Source organism: Camelus ferus, chromosome 6 (assembly GCF_009834535.1).
Source record: "Camelus ferus isolate YT-003-E chromosome 6, BCGSAC_Cfer_1.0, whole genome shotgun sequence".
Lineage (NCBI taxonomy): Eukaryota > Metazoa > Chordata > Mammalia > Artiodactyla > Camelidae > Camelus > Camelus ferus.
The window spans coordinates 89,299,560-89,322,883 of record NC_045701.1 but is presented as its reverse complement, the minus strand read 5'-3'; the positions used below and the strand labels follow the sequence as shown (position 1 = coordinate 89,322,883).

General features: G+C 50.6%; 1 protein-coding gene across 2 annotated transcripts in view; it reads right to left on the bottom strand.

Moving 5' to 3' along the window:
- Positions 1–487: 487 nt before the first annotated feature.
- The window catches only part of LOC102522998 (cholesterol 24-hydroxylase), a 29,478-nt gene continuing 6,641 nt past the window's right edge, over positions 488–23,324 (bottom strand). The window contains exons 2-15 of one of the 2 annotated variants that reach the window (XM_032482614.1): positions 23,043–23,123; positions 22,377–22,458; positions 17,142–17,215; positions 16,455–16,541; positions 11,541–11,679; positions 10,700–10,810; positions 9,713–9,863; positions 9,476–9,538; positions 7,444–7,516; positions 5,361–5,445; positions 4,675–4,785; positions 2,248–2,336; positions 1,437–1,503; positions 488–1,257 (exon numbers count right to left, since the gene is read on the bottom strand). In XM_032482614.1, coding sequence (XP_032338505.1) covers positions 1,087–1,257; positions 1,437–1,503; positions 2,248–2,336; positions 4,675–4,785; positions 5,361–5,445; positions 7,444–7,516; positions 9,476–9,538; positions 9,713–9,863; positions 10,700–10,810; positions 11,541–11,679; positions 16,455–16,541; positions 17,142–17,215; positions 22,377–22,458; positions 23,043–23,123 — 1,384 coding nt within the window. In that variant the 3' untranslated portion in view covers positions 488–1,086. Of the gene's footprint in view, positions 1,258–1,436; positions 1,504–2,247; positions 2,363–4,674; positions 4,786–5,360; positions 5,446–7,443; positions 7,517–9,475; positions 9,539–9,712; positions 9,864–10,699; positions 10,811–11,540; positions 11,680–16,454; positions 16,542–17,141; positions 17,216–22,376; positions 22,459–23,042; positions 23,124–23,324 lie in introns of both variants that reach the window. The other variant, XR_004320931.1, reaches the window with a different exon arrangement.

Genomic DNA, 23,324 nt, shown 5'->3' with positions numbered 1-23,324 from the left:
TGGCCACTGCTTGGCCCCACCCCCTGCCATGAGGACTGGGCCCCTCGGCCCCCTCTGCCCAGGTCAGCAGGGGCAGCACTGGGCCAGCAGGTGCAGAGGCTACAGTGGGCGTGAGGTCAACTCAGCCTCACCAAGCTGCCCGAGAGAGCTTCTGAGGGCTCCAGTGCCCTTGCTGGGAATAGACCAGACCCCACAGGCCTCTGGGCCCCTGACCCTCTCAAATCAAAGTCTCAAAACTGCCTGGAGTCCCAACTTCACACCATACCGAGGAGCACGGCCTCACATATAACAAGGGAGCAGCCTTCTACTAACACGGGGCCCTCCTGGGAACCTGGGTGGTCTTCTCCGCACGTGGCATTGTCTGGGCATCTCCGGGGGTGGCTTCTAGAGCTGCATCAGCCCTTAGAGAGACTGGCCTCCACATTGCCCCCATTTTACAGATAAGCAAACTGAGGCCTGGAGGACCATGACTTGGTCTGGCCGTTGATTCATGCAGTCAACATGTATTTATTTATTGAGCATCGACTCTGTGCCAGGCCCTGGGTGGGCACAGGGGGCTCAGAGATGAATCACACACAGACTCCACCCTTGAGGCACTCATAGCCTGGCAGGGCAGTTGGTCACGTCAAAGGACACTCACGATACAGTGTGGTCAGTGTGGTGTTAGAGGTAGCACAGGTGACCAAGGGAGCACAGAGGAAGGGCCCCTGGCCCGGCCGGGGGTGGGGGTTGTCAGGGAGGGCTTCCTGGAGGAGGTGACATCTGAAGAGGGTTTTAGGGGATGAGCAAGAGTTAGGGTGTCTGGCGGGGGAGTGGCCTGTGCAAAGAGGTGAGGGGAGATGATAGTACATCTGGGTGGCAGCTAGGAGTTAGGCAGGGGCTGGTCCAGGAAGGGCAGTGGAGTTAGCAGGGGACGGGGAGCTCTGAGGGGTGTGTAGCAGGCAGTGGTTGGCAGAGGGCCCACTGGGAGCCAGCATGGAGGATGCTCCCGAGGAAGAGGGCCAAGGATCAGGGTGGGTGGCTGCGGGGTTGCAGAGGAGGGTGGGCATGGCCCTCACCGAAGAGTCCAGTGGGGCCCCAGGCCCCTCAGCAGGGTGGGGGTGGGGGCGCGGGCTGCCAGCCCCGGGGCTGCAAGGTGCACAGCACGGGGTCCAGTGGCTTGAGCGTGGCCTGCTCCTGCAGCCCAAAGCGCTGCCCTGGCACCAGCCGGAACTCCAGCCTCTGCAGCAACTTGGCCATGACCACCTTCACCTCCATCTGTGAGTGCAGGGGGTGGGGGATAGCGGGGAGTCTGTGGCAGGAATGAAAAGCAAACGCCTCGGCCACCTGGGTCCCTGCCCCCAGCCCCCAGGCCAGGGGCCCGCTGGAGCAGGGCCTGAATGATTCCTGGACAAGACGCCACCCCGCAGATACTTCTGGGCAGGAAACCCTCCTACCTGAGCAAACTGCTGCCCAATGCAGGAGCGGGGTCCCAAGGAGAAGGGGAAGTAGGTGAACTTCGGCCTGTGGGTGGGGAGAGAGGTGTCAGGAGGCCGCGGCCGGGCAGCCCTGTGACTGTCGGGACAAAGCCATCCCTTGTGATGACCGGCTTTGGGCTAGGGTCGGTCTCCGAACACACTAAAGACATCAACAGCTGACACAGCTAAGTTCTGGGTCAGACTTTCCTCTTCGCATCCTCCTTTGAGCCTTCTGGAAGGAGCTGTTATTGTTCCCATTTCCGAGATGGAGGAACTGAGGCTCAGAGAGGTAAAGCGACTCACCCAGGTACTATGTCACTTACTTGTTCAGCAGGTCCCATGTCTAGGCTGGGTCTGGGGTCAGGCGTCTGTCCCCAGAGCCCAGCTCCCCTCCCTACCACTGCTCTGGTACTTGAAAGCTTTCACTCCCACTGCCATCTCTGGAGGAAGCCATTGGTATTCCCATCTCTCAGACAGGACCCTCAAGGCCAGGGGAGGTGGAGTCACTTGCCCAAGCCACAGGGCTTCCCAGTATAAGGGATTGGTTATGAGCACAAGCTTTAAAACTAGTCTGAGCTGGGCTCAAACCCCAGTTCTGCCACTTACTGGCTGTGTGTCTTTGGGCAAGTTACCTAACCTCTCTGAGCTGTGGCTTCCTCCCTGTAAATGAGGGCAGAGTGGGGATCACGGCTCCTTCACAGTGATGTGGAAGGCTGTGTGGGCACAGGCCGCTGGGACTGCCCCTCTCCCACCAGGCCTCCACTGGTGGATAGCTTGAAGAGGGACTTACTTGGGTGCTTTGGGGCCGAAGCGATCCGGGTTGAAAGTCAGCGGGTCCTCAAAGTATGTGTCCATCCGCCCCATGACGTAGGTGCTGAACTGCCGGGCAGAGGATCCGCTGGTCTCTGGTTCCAAGGATTGGTTCCCTCGCACCTTCCCCACCTGCTGCAGCCACCCGGTGGGGAGACTGGGAGCAGAGTAACCCCGCACCCGACCCCTGCTCTATTCCACCTGCCCACCTCCCCACCCACCCGTCTGGTCCAGTGTGGGATTCCACTGGCCCCTGGAAAGTTTCTAAGAGGAAGAAAGGAGACAGCCCAGTGGGTGGCCACCCACCATCTAGGTGGGCTGCATCACCCCATGCTTGGCCTCACCCTGGGGGGGGAGCTACAATTATCCCTCTTTTACAGATGAGGAGACTGAGGCTCAGAGGTTCCTGACTTGCCTGAGGTCACCTGGCAAGGAAGTAGCCAAAATGAGATGCAAACTCAGGTCTGCTGCAAGGCCATCTCTGTAGATTCCTGAGAGCTGTCATTATTCAAAGTTTCTCTTCAACACAAGGTTTGTTCCAGCTGGGGGTGGGGCAGGGGGGAGCCACAGACCCTCTCTAGCCTTTCACCTACCCCTCTATGCCCTAGAACCTTCTAATTAGGGTTGATGCCCTGTGCATAGCCTCCCAGGGGCCAAACATGTCCTGTAACTTGGGCCCTGGGGCTGGCTGCTGCACAAAGGGTCTCCCCAAGCCTGTACTGCCCCTGGTTCTCTGGATAAGAATCCAGGTAGCCAGGGCTGGAAGGAGGGCCTGGAGCTGAGTGGGAGCATAAGAAGGGGTCTGAGGTCAGCAAAGGGGACCTACTACGTGCCAGGGTTTTTTTTGCCAGACTTGTGATGTACATTATCCTGTTGACACTTCTCAATAGACTGTGATTCAGGTACCATCATCTCTATCTTACAAGGATGGTCCTGAGGCCCAGAGGTTCAAGGTCTTGCCTGAGATGACCCAGCCAGCAGGGAGCAGGGCTGGGATTGGAGCCTGGGTGTGCCCACTCAAGGTCCACGGGGCTGCACACATGGGTTGAAATTCAGCCCCAGGGCCTTGCCCTGCGGATGTAAGAGATGGTCATTAAGGCAGGTGGTGTCGCTGCAGAGTGTTAACAACAACAAAAAAGCAGATACACAGAATAAAGAGCCATGCACGGATGAAGCTTTGATACGCGCTGGAGAACATGTGACAGAGCCCCGGGAAAGGGGGTGCAGTTCAACTGATGGGATTGGAATATGGTGTTCTCCTTTGTAAACATAAAAATAGGTTCTGTTTTGGGCTGGTTGTGTCCCCCCAAAATTTATATATTCCAGCCCTAACTTCAGAATGTGACTGTATTTAGAGACAAGATCTTTAAAGAGGTAATTAAGATAAAATGAGGTCATTAGGGACCCCTAGTCCAAGATGACTGGTGTTCTTATAAGAAGAGGAGATCAGGACTCAGACACACACAGAGAAGAGGCATGTGACCACTCATCTGTCCTACGACCCAGCCCTCCCACTCCTGCACACACACCCAAGAAACACGTTTGCACATTGCACCAGGACTCGAGGATGGGACCGCTGACAGCAGCAGGTGTGCTCAGGACAGCAACAAACCAGGACCCTCTCAGATGCCCACGGACCCCGGGATGGATATGCATTGGTGCATCACACACGGCAGAATATTACACAGCAGCGAAAATGGACGGCCTGCAGCCACACGTGGAAACCTACACAATCTTAGTAGACATTGTACTGAGTCACAAGGCAAGTCTTAGGACAAATTATCGTGTGGGCATGTGCGCGCACACACACACACGCACACACACACCCACACAAGAAATGGCAAGCACAAAATTCAGGAGAGTGACGGCTTCTGGAAAGACTCAGAAGGGGTGGTTACATTCTAGTTTTGGGGGTGGGTGGTGGGTTTAGGGGGGGTCACTGTGCCTGAATGGACCCTGAATAAATGAATGAATGAATGAATGAGTGAGTAAACAGCCAGAGAAACAAAATGCGAAGGCGAACGGGAGGAGAGAGTCAACCTCAGAGGGAGGAGGTGCTGTAGAGGGAGAAGGAGCTGGCACCAACTTGGGCCAGCTCTGAAACTGGGCACATCCCGTGTCTCCCTCCTGGCAGCCGTGCGACCTCAGGAGAGTGCCCTGACCTCTTTGAGCCTCAGCGTCCTCAGCTGTAAACGAGGCACCTCCCTTTTAGAATCATCACTGTAATCTTATACTGGACCATGTTGGGGGGAGAGAAAGGGCATTACGGGTTCACGGCAAGGCTCAAACGAGGATGCACGGGGCGGCCAGCGGTGATAACAGGGCCACGGGCCTCAGAGGAGCCCCTGACCAGAGGACAGCCCCAAACTGGCCACCTGGGGGGCAGGCAGGCAGGGCCCCTACACACCAGGAGCGGGGTGTTGCCGGGGACTCTGACCCCGTCAATCAAGGTCTCCTCCTCCAGCAGGCGGAAGGTGCCCCACGCTGGCGGGTACAGCCTCAGCGACTCTTTGAGGACCTGCATTCACCACACGGGGAGATAACGAGAGAAGTCAGGACACCCCACGGAACATGCCAGGAGCGTGCCCCGGACCCGTCTCTGCTCCCACTCATGGTGTTGAGTGTGCATCTGCGGCCACAGGGGCGTTGTGCAAAGCCACCAGGAGCCAGGCCTCCCTCTAAATCAGGGCTCCCACCAACCCTGAGGACCCTGGGCAGCTCAAGGAAGGCCTCCTTCTGTGCTGTGTTGAGGCCGGGGGTCAGCCAGGCCTAGGCCCCCGGATGCGAAGCCTAAGGCTTGTGGACCCCAGGCCCAGCCGGGAAGTCCAAATACAGCACCTCTGCTGATGGGCTGGCTTCCGACCCGGCTGCATATTGGAAGCACCTGGGAAGCCTGAACAACGCTGCGGCCCAGATCCCACCCCCAGCGACTCGAAGTCATCGGTCTGGGGCCGCCGGGACATGGGCATCTTTTTCATCTCCCCGGAGGTTCTCACGTGCAGCAGAGCTTGAGAACCCCTGTACTGGAAAGTTCCAGGAGGCAGCAGGCCTGGCCCACCTCTGCCCAGAAGCTCCCCGCCCCCACCCCCACACCTGGGACAGGTACTGCAGTCTCCCCAGGTCCTCGCAGTCAAGGTGCCTCTTGGAACCGATGACCTCGTCCACCTCGGCCTGCAGCCTGTCGGTCAGACAAAGACAAGTTCATCTCCAAGGAGAGACAGTCCCCATGTTAGTTTTAAGGAGGGGGGATGGAAGGAAGCCTGTAGAGGGCGGCCTGGGCCCCTCCCCCGCTGCACACACTGCCCTCCCTTTGTTAAAGGAACCACCACACCCAAACCCAGATGGATGGATAAACAAGACGTGATTTATCCGTGCAATGGAATGTCACTCAGGCTTAAAAGGGAAGGGCACCCTGCCGCATGGATGAACCTTGAGGATATTATGCAGAGGGCAACAAGGCAAACAAAAAGAAGGAATACAAAGGATTCGGCTTATTTGAGGCACCTAGAGGAGTCAGATTCACAGAGATAGGATGGAGGTTTCCAGGGGCTGGAGGGAGGGAGGCAGGGAGTTGAGAGGGAGGGTTTAATGGGGACAGTTTCATCTGGGGATGATGAAATGTCCTGGAGATGGATGGCGGCGGCTGCACAACAGTGTGAATGTACTTAATGCCACTGCCATGTGTGCATAAAATTTTATTATATATGATATATATATAATATATTTTATATATATCATATATTTTATATATATATATGGCCACAATATTTTTTAATAAACAGTGGATGTGGGAAGAGGTTGCAGTAATGTGGGGTAACACTGTAATAATATACAGGGTGAAACTCAGGAATTATTCATGAACAACCTCTGGGTGGATGGGGGCACCATCGGTGGACTTATTATTGTAATTATAATAATTATTATTATTTTAACTCCTCTGCTTTTTTCCCAAAGTTTTTTCTTTTTGGAGGGTAGGTAATTAGATTTACTTATTTACTTAGTGGGGGTACTAGGGATCTAGCCCAGGACGTCAGCCAGGCTGAGCGCGCACTCTGCCACTGAGGTATACCTTCCCCCCAAATTTTAATAAATGCTATTACATATCTTAAAAAACCAAGAAACTACAGTTGACCCTTGAACAACACAGGAGTCAGGGGCCTCGACCCTCCACACTGGCAAAAATCCTAGAACAACTTTGCAGTTGGCCCCTGCCCCTGTGGTTCCACAGCCAGGGACTCAACCAGCTGTGGGCTGTGGTCTGCTGTGGTCGGTATTTAGTGAAAAAAGTCCCCGTGTAAGTGGACCCACATAGTTCAAACCTCTGTTGTTCAAGGGCGAACTGTATTTTATCTTCTCTAAGCAATTGTGCAAAAAATTCGCCCTTTCATGCTGGCGACGGTAAGCATTGCACTCGCAGGCCCTTCCCCGCGTCCCCAGGGCTCCGCCCCCAAGCCTGCACTCACAGCCAGCTCAGCCAGCCTGTGCAGCAGTCCTTGAGGGACCCTGTTTGTATTTAAGGAAACCCATGGCCCCGCTCAAATGCCATCTCCCCAGGGATGCCCTCCTTTGTTTTGTCAGCTCAAGACAAGCGCTCCCTCAGCACTTTGGTTGGAACTCTGTTCAGTCCTGAGTGCCAGCCCCTGGCCCGGCACTAAGCACATCTTGGGAGGGAAAGAGCCGTCCCTGCCCTCCCGGAGCTTCCGGTTTCATGACTGAAATAGACTTAAAGCAAAATAGTACCAGGAGAAAACGCTTTGGTGAGCTGGGAGGAGGCTAGGAGGGGAAACACAGAGTGGCTGCTTCAGGGGTCTGAGATGGCTTCTGAGGGGAGGGGGAGGGGAAGTAGTGAAGTAGAGGGGGAAGGAGGTGGAGGAGGGGGGAGAGTGAGGATGGGGGAGGGAGGGGAAGGGGGAGGAGGAGAGGAAAGGAAAGGAGGAGGGAGAGAAGGGGGAGGAGGGGGAGGAGTGGGAGGAGGAAAATTCTCCAAGAGAGAAGCAGGGGGAGGAGCTTCTAGAAGTGGGAACAGCATGTGCAAAGAGCCTGGGGTGTAGGAAACAGGACACATCGGAGGGGACTCAGCCATGGGAGGTGGGAGCAGGTGGCCCTCTAGCAACCAGGTATCCAATAAACCCCTTCACCAACTTCAAGGGAAGCCCCCCATCTCCCGGCTCCATACCTCGCCAAGATCTCGGGCTGACGAGACAGCTCCATCACGGTGAACGCCAGGTGATTGGCAGAGGTCTCGTGACCTGCGGGAAAGGAGGAGAGTGGCAGCTCCACGGGGCCTGCGGGGCTGCAGCTGGTCCAGCCTGGCCAGCCTCTGAGCCCCTAACCCCCTGATGGCAGTTCAGACCCTCACTTCTGCCCCTGCAGCTGAGCCAGATGTACAGATGTGAAGGAGACACCTTCCGCCTCCACATCCCCTGTGCCACTGAGTGCAGGCCAATAAATGGACTTTGTTCTCATGCATCTATCTGGGTTTCACACCCTAGATGCCCCTTCCTCCAGCCACCCTGTGCCTTGCCTGGCCTGGAGGGATGTTTATTCCCATTTTGCAGAAGAGCAAGCTGAGGCTGAGAGGAGTGTGTCTCTCATGGGTCACACAACAGGAGGAACAGAGCTGGGATTCAAGTCAAGTAAGACTTTCGAGCCCACGGCCCGAGTTCTCCCCAGGCTATGGGCACCGGCCCCCTCCAGCCACACGGACTGACTTGCCCCAGAGATTCTGGGCTCTGGCAGGATCTGGTCAAGCTGACAGCGTCAAACCCCCGGCTGGCGTGTGAGGGAATCAAGTTGGAGGAATTTCCTATAAAGGGATAGGGGGCTTACAACCACTGCCAGCCAGGGGGCCCAGGGGCTGCTCCCAGGACCGGAAGGTGTGAGGGTGGGTCACAGCCAGAGGACTCTACTAGGGAGGGGCTGGGAGGGAGAGCAGAAGTGGGCAGAAGTCCCAGCTGGCCCTGACTCTGCGTTACCAGCTGTGACTCAGTTTCCTCACAGGACAATAGGAGGAGAGAAACAGCTGTCCTCTCCGCTGGCCGCCTGCAGTGTCCCAGGGCACAGGGGTGGGCTCTGAGGACAAGAGGGGAATCACTAAACCCCCTTTGGGAGGCAGGATGGATGCTTAGAGAGCACCTTCAGGCCCCCACTTTACAGATGAGGAAACTGAGGCCCAGACTGCAGAGCTGGTCTGCGTGGGAGCGACATCCAGGCCCCGGGCTCCTGGCTCACAGTATGAAGACCACCGTCCTTCCTTCAGCAAGCACTTTGCCAGGTGCGGGGCACAGTGCCCTGAGGTCCTGCCCCAACCCGACTTCTACAGGTCCCCTGGGCTACCTGTGAATGCATCTCCCCACCAGGAGGGCCCTCCTGTACCCCATCCACGTGGTGGACCCCTTCTTCCTTCATGACCCTCTGCAGGGGAGGGAGGCCTCCTCCTCTGAAAATCCACTGCCCAGCAAGGTTCCCAAGCAATTCTGCCTGTCTCTCCACCTCCACCCTCAGACGACAAAGTGTCCCTCATCTGGTTCTTCCCTGTGCCTGGTCTTCATTCATTTCATTGTTCTCTCTGGGAACCTGCTGCCCTGGGCCCTGGGAACACACAGGTGAACAAAACAACGTAACTCCTCACTCATTGGGCACACAGCCTGCTGGAGAAGACAGACCTCACCGAATTACACAAATAAACATATGGTCTAACACTGAGAGATGTGTGGGCAGAGATAAGCTTGTCTCCACAGAGAGCTTCTAACTGGGGCCTGATGAGTCTGGGCAATCCCTGAGGGCTTCCCTGAGGAAGAGACAACTGAGGGATCGCTGAAGGGTGAAGAGGATTTTCCAGGTGAAGGACAACGCTCAAGAAATATTTGACGATCGAATGAATGGAGTTGCTTAGCTTGCCTTTTGTTGCTAGTCTAACAGAGTCCTCCCCACAAATCCCGAGGGAGGCAGAGCCTTGAAATCACGTGGCTGAGTTCTCCTGAGCCCAGAGAGGCAGCCTCACAAGTGCCCACAATTGCCAGCTCCATTACTAAGTTGGAGGCCACCAAGAGAGCCCCTGGACCTCCCCCCATCCCAGCTCCTCAATGGCACAGCAAAACTCCGCTCAGACGGCCCCCACAAAATCTCAGAGTCAGGGTTTAAGTGATCCATGGTCCCCAACATTTCTGCAAAGCTCTGAACCCTGGGTGGCCGCTGAAGTTACACACCAGCAATGAAGAAGGTGACGAAGTTGTCCAGCAGAATCTCATCATCCTGGGCCCCCTCCTCAGCTGAAAGACAAGGAGCATCTCAGAGTCCCAGCAGCAGATGTCCGCGACCCTCACAATCCTTGTCCCTTTCCCCGCAGAGCACCCCCAGCAGACGGAGGCAGCTGGGGTCAGCTGTGATGGGTCACCCTGACGGGGGCACCCCTGGCTGCCCAGCCCTCCAGGAAGCCCCCGCACCTTTGAGAATCTGTGTGAGGATGTCGGCGGGGACGTCCTCCCCCCTCTGCAGGGCCTCCCGGCGGCGCTGGACCCAGTCCTTGCCCACCTGGCGCAGGAAGCGGACGCTCTCCCGGATCTCGCGAAGTTGCTTCCACCTCCCTGGCATGAACTGAACGAGCGTTCCAGCTCAGGGTGGTGCACTGAGCACACGCTTTCCCTCCCCACTCTCCCCCAGCTCTGACATGACTTCAGAAATCCACAGTGGCTCCAGCAAGCTGGGAGGTCTGAAGAATGTGAGAACATTCTAGAAAGCATAAAGTGGCCAGGAGACTGTATCATGGTGGCAGGCTAAGCCCAAGCACCGGCTTCTTCTTCCTGCACCAAATCCCTAGAAATGAAGGGAAAGATGACTTAAAACGTCCACGGAGCACTGGAAAATCAGACGGAATCCCTGAAGGATGGGGCAGTTAGGACGGCATCGAAGGAGGGCACCACAACCAGAAGGAGGCGGGGTGGAGTCAGCTGCTGGAAAGATTGGGTGGCATCAGGGGACTCTAAACTCAGAGTCTGAAGTCCCAGGGAACAGGAGGAGGCCCCTGGGCATCTGTCCAGGAATCAACCCAAGTACCACCTTTCCCCCTTCTTCCTCCTTTCTGCCTGGAACACGAGGTGATAGCTGGCCCCGGCAGCTATCTTACAGCAATGAGAAGATGTGCTGGCAACAGTGAACCAGAAATCCATGGAGTCATCATAGCCATCCTGGATTGCCTGCTTCAGGATCATTTCACATGAAAGAAAGATTAAGAGCAAATCTACTTAAACCATTTGGATTTTCAGCCTCTCCTTTAGGTGATGGAATGCAAATCTTAACAGATTCAGAAGTCAGTTCAGACACACCAGAACTCAAAACCCATTCTGAAACAAATCACTGGAGGAGGTGCTCCTGCAAGTGCAGGCACCACCAGAGGAGGTGGCTGGTCCCCGGAGAGGGTGCTGAGACAATACCTTGGCCAGGGTGTTGCGAGATGCGCTGATACCCTCCAGGATCAGTTTCACTTTCCTGGACAAAGGCTTCTGGGCACCCAGCAGCATGCTGGTCTCCATCCCAAACGCTGCCTGGGGGAGAGAGAAGGGCCAGGTCGTATGTGGGGGATGCGAGGCTTGAAGACCCAGGGCGGAGACTGGCACTACTCAGTGGAGACGAGGTTCTGGCCTAAGGGTTTATGTGCATTGTGTCATTGACACCTTACAACGACCCATGATAATCCCAGCCCCCTGGGACGTGGTAGGATGGAGTGGCACATAGTAGCCACTCAGCCAACCTTGGCTTCTTTCCTTGACAAGATGCGTTACCCCTGAAATACAGCCTTCCTTGGGTGCCTGTTGTACACCCAGCTTCCTAGTAGTTGTTGAATGACACTGACTCTTCACTCACTGTGTCTACTCCACACTTCACTGGGGTGTGCGATTATCTGTGCCACCGCTGAGAGGGCCAGGGTGGACGCCAAGCCGTGGTGGGTGCCGAGGGGGAGGTAGGCTTGGGCTGGGAGTCAGGCAGACCTGAGATCCAGTCCTGGTCCTGCCACTGACCAGCTGCAGGCCAGTCCCTGCAGCTCTTGGTGTCTACTTCTAGAGAATGAGTTAGTAGCTCCAATCTCATAGCAAGGTTGTTTTCAATGTTCAAGGAGATAAAACATGTGACCCTCCCAGCCCAGAGAAGGGGCGGCTGATACGTGGAGGAGCAGAGGGGAGGGGAGGGAAGCAAGAAAGGGAAGAGGGAGGGAAGAAGAGCCCTCTGCCGTGTGGCCTGTCCCACGCCCCACCCCGCCATCCTCCCCTCCATCACCTTGGCCAGGATGTCCATGGTGGTGCAGGTCAGCATATCCTGCATGGACACTGGGGTCTGCCCATCCGCCTTGGCTTCCAGAATCTCCACCAGCTGCTCCGCTTTCTCATTGAATGTTTCCATCAAGCTAACCAAGGAGCTGGGGAAGCAGCACAGGCGTGAGTGGCCACTGGGACCAGCCCAGACCCGCAGACATCCTGCACTCCCATCTCTGGAGGGAGGCCAGTGTGGAGTCGAGAACTTTCTAGCCTCCCCTCGAGACCCAGGTGTTGCAGTTATCAAACTAAGCCTTGGGTCTTCACCATCCCCCTCTGCTCAGGATGGCTGCTGTCCCTTTACCCTTGTTTTAAAGGTTCCACAGCTCCTCTGTCTGCCCCTGGGTCCTTCAACTCTGACCTCAAGGAGATGTGGCAATGTAGAAACTCCAGAGAACGGTGGGAAAGAAGAGATGAAAAGTCTCTGGGACCTCCTGGAGGGCATGACATCTCCCCTCTGACCTCCCTGCTCACGCTGCCCACCCTCCTTACCTGCCCTGCCCGGGGCCACCATCCACAGCCTTCGTCATCCCATTTCACTCCCTGTCCTTGAACAGTCACAGTGCCCCACACTACATGGAAATGAGTCCTCCACCCAGAGCTCTCAACCCACAGCTCCCCTGCCCCAGGACAGCTACCCGGCTTGTCTGCCTGGCTACAGCTCAGAAAGAGGTATGGAAGGATATGCTCCAAACTCACAAAAACAGCATCCATGAGGGAGTGGAAAGCGGGGAGACTGCCCCTGTGTACATCACACATTTCTGAATTTTTACTAAGAGAAAGTGCTGCTTTTAAAATTGTAAGTAATTTTTAATGTTAGCAATTTGGGAAAAGGGTATATGAGTGTTTTTTCTATTCTTAATCTTGAAACTCACCTAGAAATTTGAAATTATTTCCAAATAAGAGGTTTTAAACAACAATAAAAACAGAAAATGGTGGAAGAGAAAAAATAAGAGTAACTTTTTTAATTAGGAAAGAATACCAGCTCCGTGTTGCCCGTCAGCCAGCCTTGCTCTGCTTCCCAGCTGTAGTGCAGGCCCCAGCATCCTCGTGGTCCCTGCTGCCCTCACCCCATGCCAGCTGCATATCTTATCCTCTGTGGCCCAGGCCTGTACTCAAAGCACCACTCTGATCTGGTCCCTTGCCCACCTGAAATGCTTTGCAGCACCCTGTCGCTCTCAGGAGGGAAGGGACAGTCCTCACTTGGCCCAGGAGGCTATCTGCCCTTGTTCACTCCCACCTAAAGTGTTGCCTTCCCAATACAATGGTCTTTTAGCTCCTCCAAAGCACAATGTTTCTTCTCATCTCAGGGTCTTTGCACATGCTGCCCCCTCTGCCTGAACTCTCTTCCCTCCCACCCTCCATCCCTATGCCCCAATAGCACCTTAACATCTGCCCGCTCTCCAGATGGACACCCAAGTACCAGCTCCTTGGGAAATGTCTCTTAAGACCCAAGTAGGCCCAATGGTACCCTTGATTTTTTTTTCATAAAACTTACAGAGTTTGCAAGTGCATATTTATTTGCAAGATTCTTTGTAGTTGTCTTTTTAAAAAAAATCACATTCGAGTTGTCTGTTTGGATCCCATGTGGCTGCTTACCACACCAGCACTGACTCTCTTAACAGCTACTGCAGGTAGAGGGTGTTGGGCTGGACAGTAAAATCCCAACCCCTTGTCTTTAATGGAGTGATTGGGACCAAGGTATTTCAGTAAAATTAATATCCACAAAATATATACTTTTTAATAAAAGTATATAATGATATTCTATGTGGATCGTGGCTGGAGATAAAATTCACTGGTGGTTTCTATTTCTTTTCCTCATTAGTGAATTAGGACTCGCTGGTGGTCACTGACACTTCCATAAACACAGAAATCTCCCAAAGCTTCTTTCATACAACTCTGTGAATTTTGCATTTCCAATAAAATAGCCATCTCTTAGCTGACTACCTTACTGTGAAAATAAAAAATAAGAATACGTGGCGATGGTTGCACCACAACGTGAGTGGACTTAACCACTGAACAGAACACCTAGAAATGGACAAGATGGTAAATTTTCTGTTATGTGTATCTTATCATAGTTAAAATTTTTCAGAATAAAATGTCTGTGAAAGCACTTAATAAAATGTAAAGTGCCATTGAGATGTGAGGTCTAGTGTACTGTAGCGGGTTTACTGAGACAACACGGCTGGTATTTATGTCATGAGCACTGCGGGTGGTCGCCTGGCTAGAATCTATATCCTCCAATAACCTCAAAGCTTCCTGAGGGCAGGACCACGTCCCCTTGGCTGGCCTTCATAACTCTGGCTCCCGGCACAAGTATTTATTAAATAAATGCCTCTGTCTAGTCTGTTCCTTTTATCCCTCCTGGAGACTTTCCAGTAAGATCAAGACTACTCCATGCATTAATTCACTCTGTGGACAATTCTGAAGGGCTTGCAAGTGCTTGATATCGTGCTAGATGCAGGAGTCCAGGGACAGAGTGTGTCTTCTGCCTTCAGGAACCCAAGGTCTAGTGAGGGAGGCGGACTGAATGAGAAATCATTGCAGCGGATGTGACAGGAACCATGATGAAGGCATGAACTCGGGCTTGGAAGGTGAGGAAACACTTCCCCCAAGCAGTGACATCTTAGCTGGGTTATCAAAGGAGGCACGGAGTTGGGGAGGATATAGCTCAGTGGTAGAGTGCATGCCTAGCATGCAAGAGGTCCTGGGTTCAAGCCCTAGTGCCTCCATTAAATAAGCAAACAAACAAACAAAGTTACTTCCCCCATCCCCCCCCCCAAAAAGGATCAAAAGGAGGCATGGGAATTCCCTGGGGTACCACATAAGGCAGAGGAAATGACAGGAATACAGGCAGAGATGCCAGAAAGAGCCCAGTGGGTCCAGAATCGTGGAGGAGAGAGGGTACAAAGGCTGGAGGGGCCTATGTGGCAGATTGAGGGTGGGTGAGGTCTCACCTTCACCTTTCAGATGATAGGGAGCCATTGAAGGCTGCAGGACAGGGGAGAGATGTGGTCAGATCTGAGTTTAAGCGAGACCTCTCCAGGGCAGTGAGGTGGATGCGTTGGAGGAGGGAGACAGGAGGCAAGGAGGTCCTGGGAGGAGGCTGTGATGAAAGTCTAAGTGAAAATGTTTATACAGTCATCCACAAGTTACATAAGAAATAGTAACTTGCCAGTGGAGAGGCCTGGAGGACACCGCCTGCACCAAGCGAGCAAAGTCCGTGTCTCCAGTAACGAGACAGATCAACAGCGTGCACCTCCTGATGTGGTGCCCTGAGGAGGACACGACATCCCTCCTGTGCCATTCCCGCCAAAAAGGCAAAGCTTGCATGTAAATGTGCAGAACTAGCAGACAGACTCAGCTGAAGGATGTTCTACACATCTGGCCTGTAATCTTAAGACCAAGAAATTCAAGACAAGACTAAGAGGTGTTCTAGAACAAAGGAAGTTAAAGAGAAACGGTAACTAAATGTAGCACATGAACCCGCATTGGATCCTAGACAAGGGAAAAAATAGCCATAATTGCACAAATGGCAAAATTTGAATATGGATTGTGGATTAGATAAGAGTATTGGAGTAACATTAAATTTTCTCATTTTCATAACCAAACTAGAGTCATATAAGAGAATGTCCATGTTCTTAAGAAATACACACAGAAACATTGAGGGACAAGGTCACATCTCCAACTTACTCTCAAATGGTTTAAAAAATATACACCATATAAAAAAAGCATATATATATATATATATATATATATATATATATATATACACACACACACACATACATACACATAGACAATGATAAATGCAATTATATATACACATAGAGAAGAAACGATAAAACAAATGGCAATTTAAACAGTAAACAACACGTGAGTCTGGGTAAAAGAGATACAGAAGTCCTTCAGACTATTTTGACAGTTTTTCTGTAAATTTGAAATTATATCGAAATAAAAGATCATCTTCAGTCAAATGTTAAACATAAAATTACCATAGGACCCAGCAATCCCATTCTTAGGTTACACCCAAGAGAAATGAAAATGCACATCCACACAAAAACTTGGTCGTATGCATCATGCCTGCATCACTCACAAGAGCCAAACAGTGGAAACAACTCAAACGTCTGTGAAGTGATGAGTGGATACGCAAAATGGAATACAATGGAAATAAATGACAAATAAAAATGAATGAAATTCTAAGACAAGCTGTAACAGGGATGAACCTTGAAAACACGATGGGAAGTGAAAGAAGCCAGGCCCAAAGGAAATGTCATACGATTGCATTTAAAAGAAATGTCTCAAATGTGAGCATCCACAGAGGGCTAGTGGTTGTTAGGACCTGGGGGTGCTGAGCAGAAACAGGGAGTGACCGATTTGGGGGTGATAAAAATGTTCTAAAATCAACTGCAGTGACGGTTGTACAAGTTTGTGAATACACTAACAGCCACTGAATTGTACCTGTAAGTGGGTGAATTCCATGGCATTTGAATGATATCTCAAAACATTGATTTAAAAAATAAAGTGTTCCCCCAAATGAAACCTACAATAAATAAAAAACCCAGATGACGAGTGATGAGATCTGAGCCAGGGAAGTTTTTGGGGGACGAGGGCCCAACACCTCCAGGCATCATTGTGGCTCAGCCGCTGACATTCACAGACCACGGGGGGGCCTCTCTCAGACTCATGCCGCTGCGCTGGCCTGGCTATCTTGCCCTCTCTTTGACTAGTAACGCCCTGTCTTTCCTGTCTCCCTTCAGCCTGGGTGAGACTCCTTCCGATGAAGCCTCACCCTTTCCAAGCCCGCCCTCGCTGGCAGCCCAGCATCGCCTCCTACCAGCCAACCAAGACCCCGGGGGCCGCCTGCGGCTGCACTCACCTCCGGCTGAAGGCCAGGTCCATGACCCTGCGCTGCTTGTGCCAGCGCTCGTAGTCACATTCGGACACCAAGCCTTGGCCAAACAGCCTGCGGGAGACAAATGCTTGATGGGAGAAACGGGGCGATGGAAGGAGGACTGCCTGCCTGGTGGGGATGGGTCACCTTATGGGGTGACGAAAATGGTCACACCACACGGCAAATGTACCAAATACCTCTGCGTTGTAACTCCAACATGGTTAAAACGGTGAATTCTATGTTATGTGAATTTTACCATGATAATAAATAAGAAAGAAAGAAGGAAAGAAAGGAAGAAGGAAAGGAAAAAAGAAAGAGAAAGAAAGAAATGAAAGAAAGAAAGAAAAGAAAGAAAGAAAGAAAGAAAGAAAGAAAGAAAGAAAGAAAGAAAGAAAGAAAGAAGAAAGAAAGAGAGAGAGAGAAAAGAAGGAAGGAAGAAAGAAAGAAATGGGGTGATTGGGTGCCCCAATCACAGTGGCCTCTGCACGCCCACCTGCCATGTGGAGGGAAACAAGAAGGCAACGGTTGATGACCAGAGCAGTGGCCACCATGGGTGGCCCCTGTTGTGTGTCTGGCAGCCAGGGCCTCAGGTCTTAATGCGACACCCAACACTCTGGACCCTCTCAGCCAAAGGCTTTCCTGCCTCCCCTCAGGCCCCTCCTCACACCTTACCTCTCGCCAAACACAGTCTGGATGGCGTGGTACATCTTGGAGTCCTTGTTGTACTTGGTTGACATCAGGAACTTCTAAACAGCCCCAGAAAAGACAACGTGAGCCTGTGCACCCGTGAGCAGCAGCAAGGACTCAGCGGTTTTCTTGAATCTTGGGAAACACGTCCCCCATATAATCGCCCCGAACTGAGCGCTGGGTATGGTGTGAACACCTGACAGATGTGATCTCACCCAATTCCTCTGGACGTTCTGTCTTTCAGGGATGAGGAAAGCAGGGCACAGAGGGGTGAGGTGATTTTCCTGAGGTCACACAGCTGGAGGGAGGTGCAGGGGGCTTCCTCACTACAGCGCCCACACTCAGGACCCCACACGGCACCACCTTCCAAAGTGGCGAGAACAAGGAAATGCCTGGGCTGCTCTGAAACCAGAGTGGGGACAGGGAGAAACCTGGAAGGAGGGCATCTAGGACACAGGAGAGACACTCAGTACAGATCCAGTGTCGTTAGTGCCAACCCAGCCATGGAAGTCAAGGAAGGCTTCCTGGAAGAAGGGAAGCCTCACCAAGAGCTGGATGGTAGCAGCAGTAACATTAACTAACAGCTTTTGAGGCAGCACAGCCCAGAGGTTGACAGCTCCAGCTATGGAGTCCACTGGCTTAAACAGGAATCTGGGCTCAAGCATCCTCGCTCCGCCACTGGCTAAGTCTATGATCTGGGCGAGTTACTTACCTCCTCTGCCCTGTTTCCTTATCTTACAAGAGGGGAGTAAGAAGAGTGCATGCCTGGTGGGGTTGCTGTGCAGAGTGAATTAGGCCTACATGAAAAGTGCTGGGGATGGCGCCTGGCACTCGGGAGGTGCCCATCAATGCCAGGTGCACAGCAGCATCCCGTAGCTCACCAAATGCCCAATCAACCCTAACATGGCAGGAAAAGCCTGGGTCACGTGGCACATGCAGGCAGAGGAGTGGAGGCCTGTAGGGGGAGGGGCAGCAGCAGTGGGGCTGGAGAGGCTGTGGGGCCAGATCTCAGACGCCTGCCCTGTGGGGCACTCGGCTTTATCCTGTGGGCGCTGGAAAGCAGCAGGGTGACATCTCTGCTACCTGTAAACCCAGGGCTGCTGGTGTCTATGAGCTTAGCACCTGAGGGTTTAATACCAATTTTTCAGCTGAAAGGAAACTCTAGAAATGGTTGACTTTGGGTCATGAGCCACATCCTGGGGACCCCACCACCACCCAGACACTGTCATCTGCAAACCCAGTTCTATCACTGCCACACTCGCGCTGGTTTCCACTCCTACAGAAGGACCTTAGCAGTGAGGCCCACATTCCAGGCCCCACTCAAACACCCTGAGTCAGCCAAGGTCTGTGCCAGCCATTCCCAGCCTAAACCGAGGGCCCCCCCGATGGAGAGAGAATAGCCTCAACACAGGCTCTGGCCAGGGCCCCCACAGCCTGCTGTGCCTGGAGCTAGGGATCCTCTGATGCACAGGGAACACAGGGCTTCACAGGGAACCCCCAGCACCTGCTGCCTCCTCCTGATGCCCACCCTGACAGCACACTTCTGCTCATGGAGGAGTAACCAGTAGGGACTTGCCCTCCTGCCATAAACAGCCAGAAAAATAGGCAAAATGTATGGAATATCTGCTTTCAGACAGTGGACAGTGGGCAGTGAAGGATTGTGAACCTGACTGAAGGAGAAGAAAAAAAAAGACATGAGCCCTGCAACCTAGGATTACTCTACCTTTCTGCCAGAGGACAAAGGCATTTACAAAATAAACTCAAATATAGCCCAGCAGGCTTTCCAAATTGGTTACACAGAAGTCAGAAGCCAGGCAGGCCAGAAAAGACTAGAACTTGTAGGGCATAGGACCCAAGAGGAGGGATCTATGCACAGAAAGAGGTCTCTGTGCAGAAATTTGAACAGGGATCCCTGCATCTTTGTATGAATAGCAACCTGTGCACTTGTAGAGTGAAAATCCACAAGACCAGGTGAAAAACTTCTGGGAAAAGGAGAATTGTGGCAACTATACACTAAGCAATTCTCAGAGCTCAAACAAATCAATGATTGTTCAAGCTCTCACCAGCCAGAGTTAAACCTCAGACACAAAGTCTTTAGTAGAGTCCCTAGAAGGGGTGCTCTACCTCTACAGTAAAAGCCTACCCGAGATCAACCCTACAAAAGCCTAAAAGCAACCTACAGAGGATCAAACTGATCTGCAAGTAACTTTACAAACTGCCAGAATGAAGTCCGGCACTCTTTAAAGGAATAAAACAAAATCAAGTACTCAGTAATGGACAATTCACAACATCCAGTGTGTAACATAAAATCACGAGATATGCCCAAGAGCAGGAAAATCTGATCTATAACCAAGCCTAGAAATACAGAGATGATGGAATTCACAGAAAATTAACTTTAACACATTTATTACAATTTTACAAACATGCTCAAGGAACCCACTAATCCAAGAAGTTCAAAGAATCCTACATAGAATTAGCATAAAGAAAAGTACACCAAAGTTGGATCATAATCAAATTTTTGAAACCAATGAGAAAACATGAGAGATAACTTTAAAAGAGCTGAAGTGGTATAATATTATTTGAAGATAGATTGATATAATAAAGATTATACTATAAATCCTAGGACAACCATAGAGAGAGAGAGAAAGACAATAAGACAATAGTGGAGATAAAATGGAACACTAAAACATACTCAATCCAAAAGAAGGCAGGAAAGAGGGAAAAGGGAACAAACAACAAATGGGTCAAATAGAAAAAAAATAACAGCATGGCAGATTTTAAACCTAACCATACCAATAATTACATTAAATGTAAATGACCTAACCACTTTGATTAAAAGGCAGAGATTGTCAGATTGACTAAAATAGCAAGACTCAACTGTATGCTATCTTTAAGAAACCCACCTTAAATATAAAACTCCAAATAGATTAAAAGTAAAAGGATAGAAAAATATATGCCATGAAACAGTAAACATCAGACAGCTGGAGTGGCTAGATTAATACCAAGCAAAATATACTTCAGGAAATGGACTATTCCCAAGGATTAAGGGGATATTTCTAAAAAGAAAGGGATTGATTCATCACAAAAATATAACATTGCTAAATGTGTACATACCTAGTAACAGAGCTTTGAAATACATGATCAAAATCGATAGAACTGAAAGTAGAAATACACAAAGCCATGATGTGATTAGAGAGTTTAACACTCCTCTTTCAATAATTGTTAGAACATGTAGAAAAAAATTAGTAAGGATTTAGAAGATTCAAATAGCACTGTCAACCAACTTGACTTAATGATGTTTCTGAAACACTCCATTCAACAATTACAGAACATACATTCTTTTTTAAGTGCTCATGAACATTCACAAAGATAGACCATATGCTAGGTCATACAACAAACTTCAATTAAACTACCATCCTAAAAACTTAGAATAAGAACAAATTAAACTCAAAATCAGTAGAAGAAGGAAATAACAAAGAGCAGAAATCAATAAAATAGAAAACAAACAGTAGAGAAAACCAATAAAACCAAATTCCAGTTCTTTGAAAAGATATAGTTGATAAACCTCTTGCTAGCCTGTTCAAGAAGAAAAGAGAAAGCCCAAATTACTATTCTAGGGAATGAAAGAAGAAACAACACCACAGATCCAGTAGGCATTATAAAGATGATAAATAAATATTGTGGACAACTTTATAACAATAATTTCAATAATTTCAATGAAACTGACAAATTCCTCAAAAGACACCAAACTCAAGAAAAATAGAAAATCTGAGTGGCCATATGTCAATTTTAAAAATTGAATGTGTAATTAAAATACAACAACAACAACAAAAAAGAAACACCAGGCCCAGATGGGCTTCTATTGAATGCTACTGAACATTAAAGGAAGAAATAACACCACTCAAATACAAAATCTTTCAGAAAAAAGAGGAGAGAGAACATTTCCCAACTCATTTTATGAGACTTATTAACCTGACACCAAAGCCAGACAAAGGCATTACAAGAAAAGAATAAATACAGAAACAAAATTTCTTAATAAAAGATGAGCAAATTGTATCCATGTATCTAGGAACAAATTGTATCACAACCAGGAATGCAAGGTTGGTTTAACACTTGAATATTAATCAATGTAATTCATCATATTAATGTATAGCTTTCAATTTATTTTCTCACTGAGCACCATGAAGGTCTTTGTGTATGGTTTTTGGTAGCATGCTTTAAAAAGTCTTAAACTGTATCTGTATTTGAAATTCAACTTTTTGTAAATAAAATAACTTTTAACATCCCATTAGAGACACCATAGTTGTTCGATTTGTCTCCTGATCTGGACCCTAAGTTGTATTTTATCCCTCTTAGTGTCACCACAGTCACCCTCCAAGCAGAGCATCACCCCTGCTTATCAGCTGAGCACCCACTGTGAGAGAAACAGCACCATCACTTATTAAGCACTTGCTGTGTGCCAGGCATGGGCAAGATGACACATCTACATTATTTCAGTTCCATTTTTATAACTACCTGTAAGAGAGTCATCGTGCCTATTTTATAGATGAGGAAACTATGGCCCAGAGTGATAAAGTAACTTGTCCAAGGTCCCACAGCCCAGATTTGACCCCAGCTCTGCCAAGTCCAAAGTAGACAATCTGATGGCCATACTTAGTACATGCATGGCAAACACCATCCTGCACATATTACAGACCAACTAATACCGCCTGTCTCTGTTTCCTCACCTCTAAAATAGAAAAATAGGGACTAATAAAAGTTCTTATCCCTGTGAGGATTAAGTGGGTTAATAATTGTGAAGGGCATAGACAAGTGCATGTTGAAGCATCTTTTGACCCTTTATTTGTTAAATAAATTGATCAATATTTAGTTTTCATCATAGCCTTAAAAGAGAGGGGTTACAATCCCACCTTGCAGATGAAGGAACAGAGGCTAAGAGAGGTGAACTAACTAGATGTGTCTGTACCATTTGGGCAAAACTCCCAACCCAAAAGGGTCTGACAGTAACTCACAGCCCACATCAAACAGCCCTGCTTATAGGAGCCCCCACAAAAGGTGGGTGGTTGGAGAGAAATATGCTGTTCCTTTTTGGATCCTTGGGAAACCAACCCAAATGCATGTGACTCTGGAACGTTCCTCCCACAGTCCCTGGGGCAGAGTTTCATGCATCCAACCCAGGGAAGGAGAGGGCTCTCCCCATGGAAACAGTCTGCTTCCTACCTTGACCGACTCCGGGCTCGTGACAATGACCGAGGTTTTGTGGAAGACGTTGACCCGCACGACGGGTCCGTACTTCTTAGCCCTGGAAACCAAAGTGATGCAAAGGAGGCTGTCAATTACCAGAGATGTGACTATCATCTGATCAGCCCAGGCCCAGTGGCAGAAACTTGGTGTTGCATCCCAGGGTGGTAGTGGGGAAGGGGGGATTTCAACATGAGCCTGGGGCTAAGGCTCTGCCCTGATGGTGACTCACTGCTGAGTCATGTCCCCCACCAGCCTCAGTTTCCACATCCATCAAATAGGGTTGCTATTCTCCTCCTTTACCCCAAAAGGTTGTGCTGGGAATCAAGCGATATTACATCTCTGAAAAGTGTAAAGCACCACCCCGAACAATAACTCTTACCTAGGCACACCCCTACCCAATTTACAGATGAAAAAACTGAGGCTCAGAGAGCTTCTGATGGCTGCTCTAAGTCCTTATCGTTGGCAAGAGGCAGAGCTTGCCTTCTGAACCAGCCTCATGTACCTCTCCACTCAGGGGAGGAACTGTTGGGGGTGGGAGTGACTTGGGCTGAGGAGGGGAGGTGCTGGACTGGAGGGTGAGGGAGCTGACCCATGAGGGGCAGGGACTGGAGTAGGATCAACAAGTGACAAATTGGGACCCACCAATCCAAAAACACATCTTGGAGCACGCGGCCACAAACCTCATCCTTTTTCCAGAAGTAGGGGAGGTGTCCTAGAAGGAAACTAGAAGAAATGGGAAACATTAAGAGCACCAGAAGTCACCATCAAAGAGTGCTCCCTTCCCCACAGGACCTTGTGAAATCAGTGTTATCAGGCCCACTTCACAGATGGGAGGACTGAGGCACAGGGAGGTAGAGCACTGGCTCAGGGTCACCAGGCAGGATGCACATCTGGGTCTGACTGGCTCCAGGAGTTTCCTTGGGG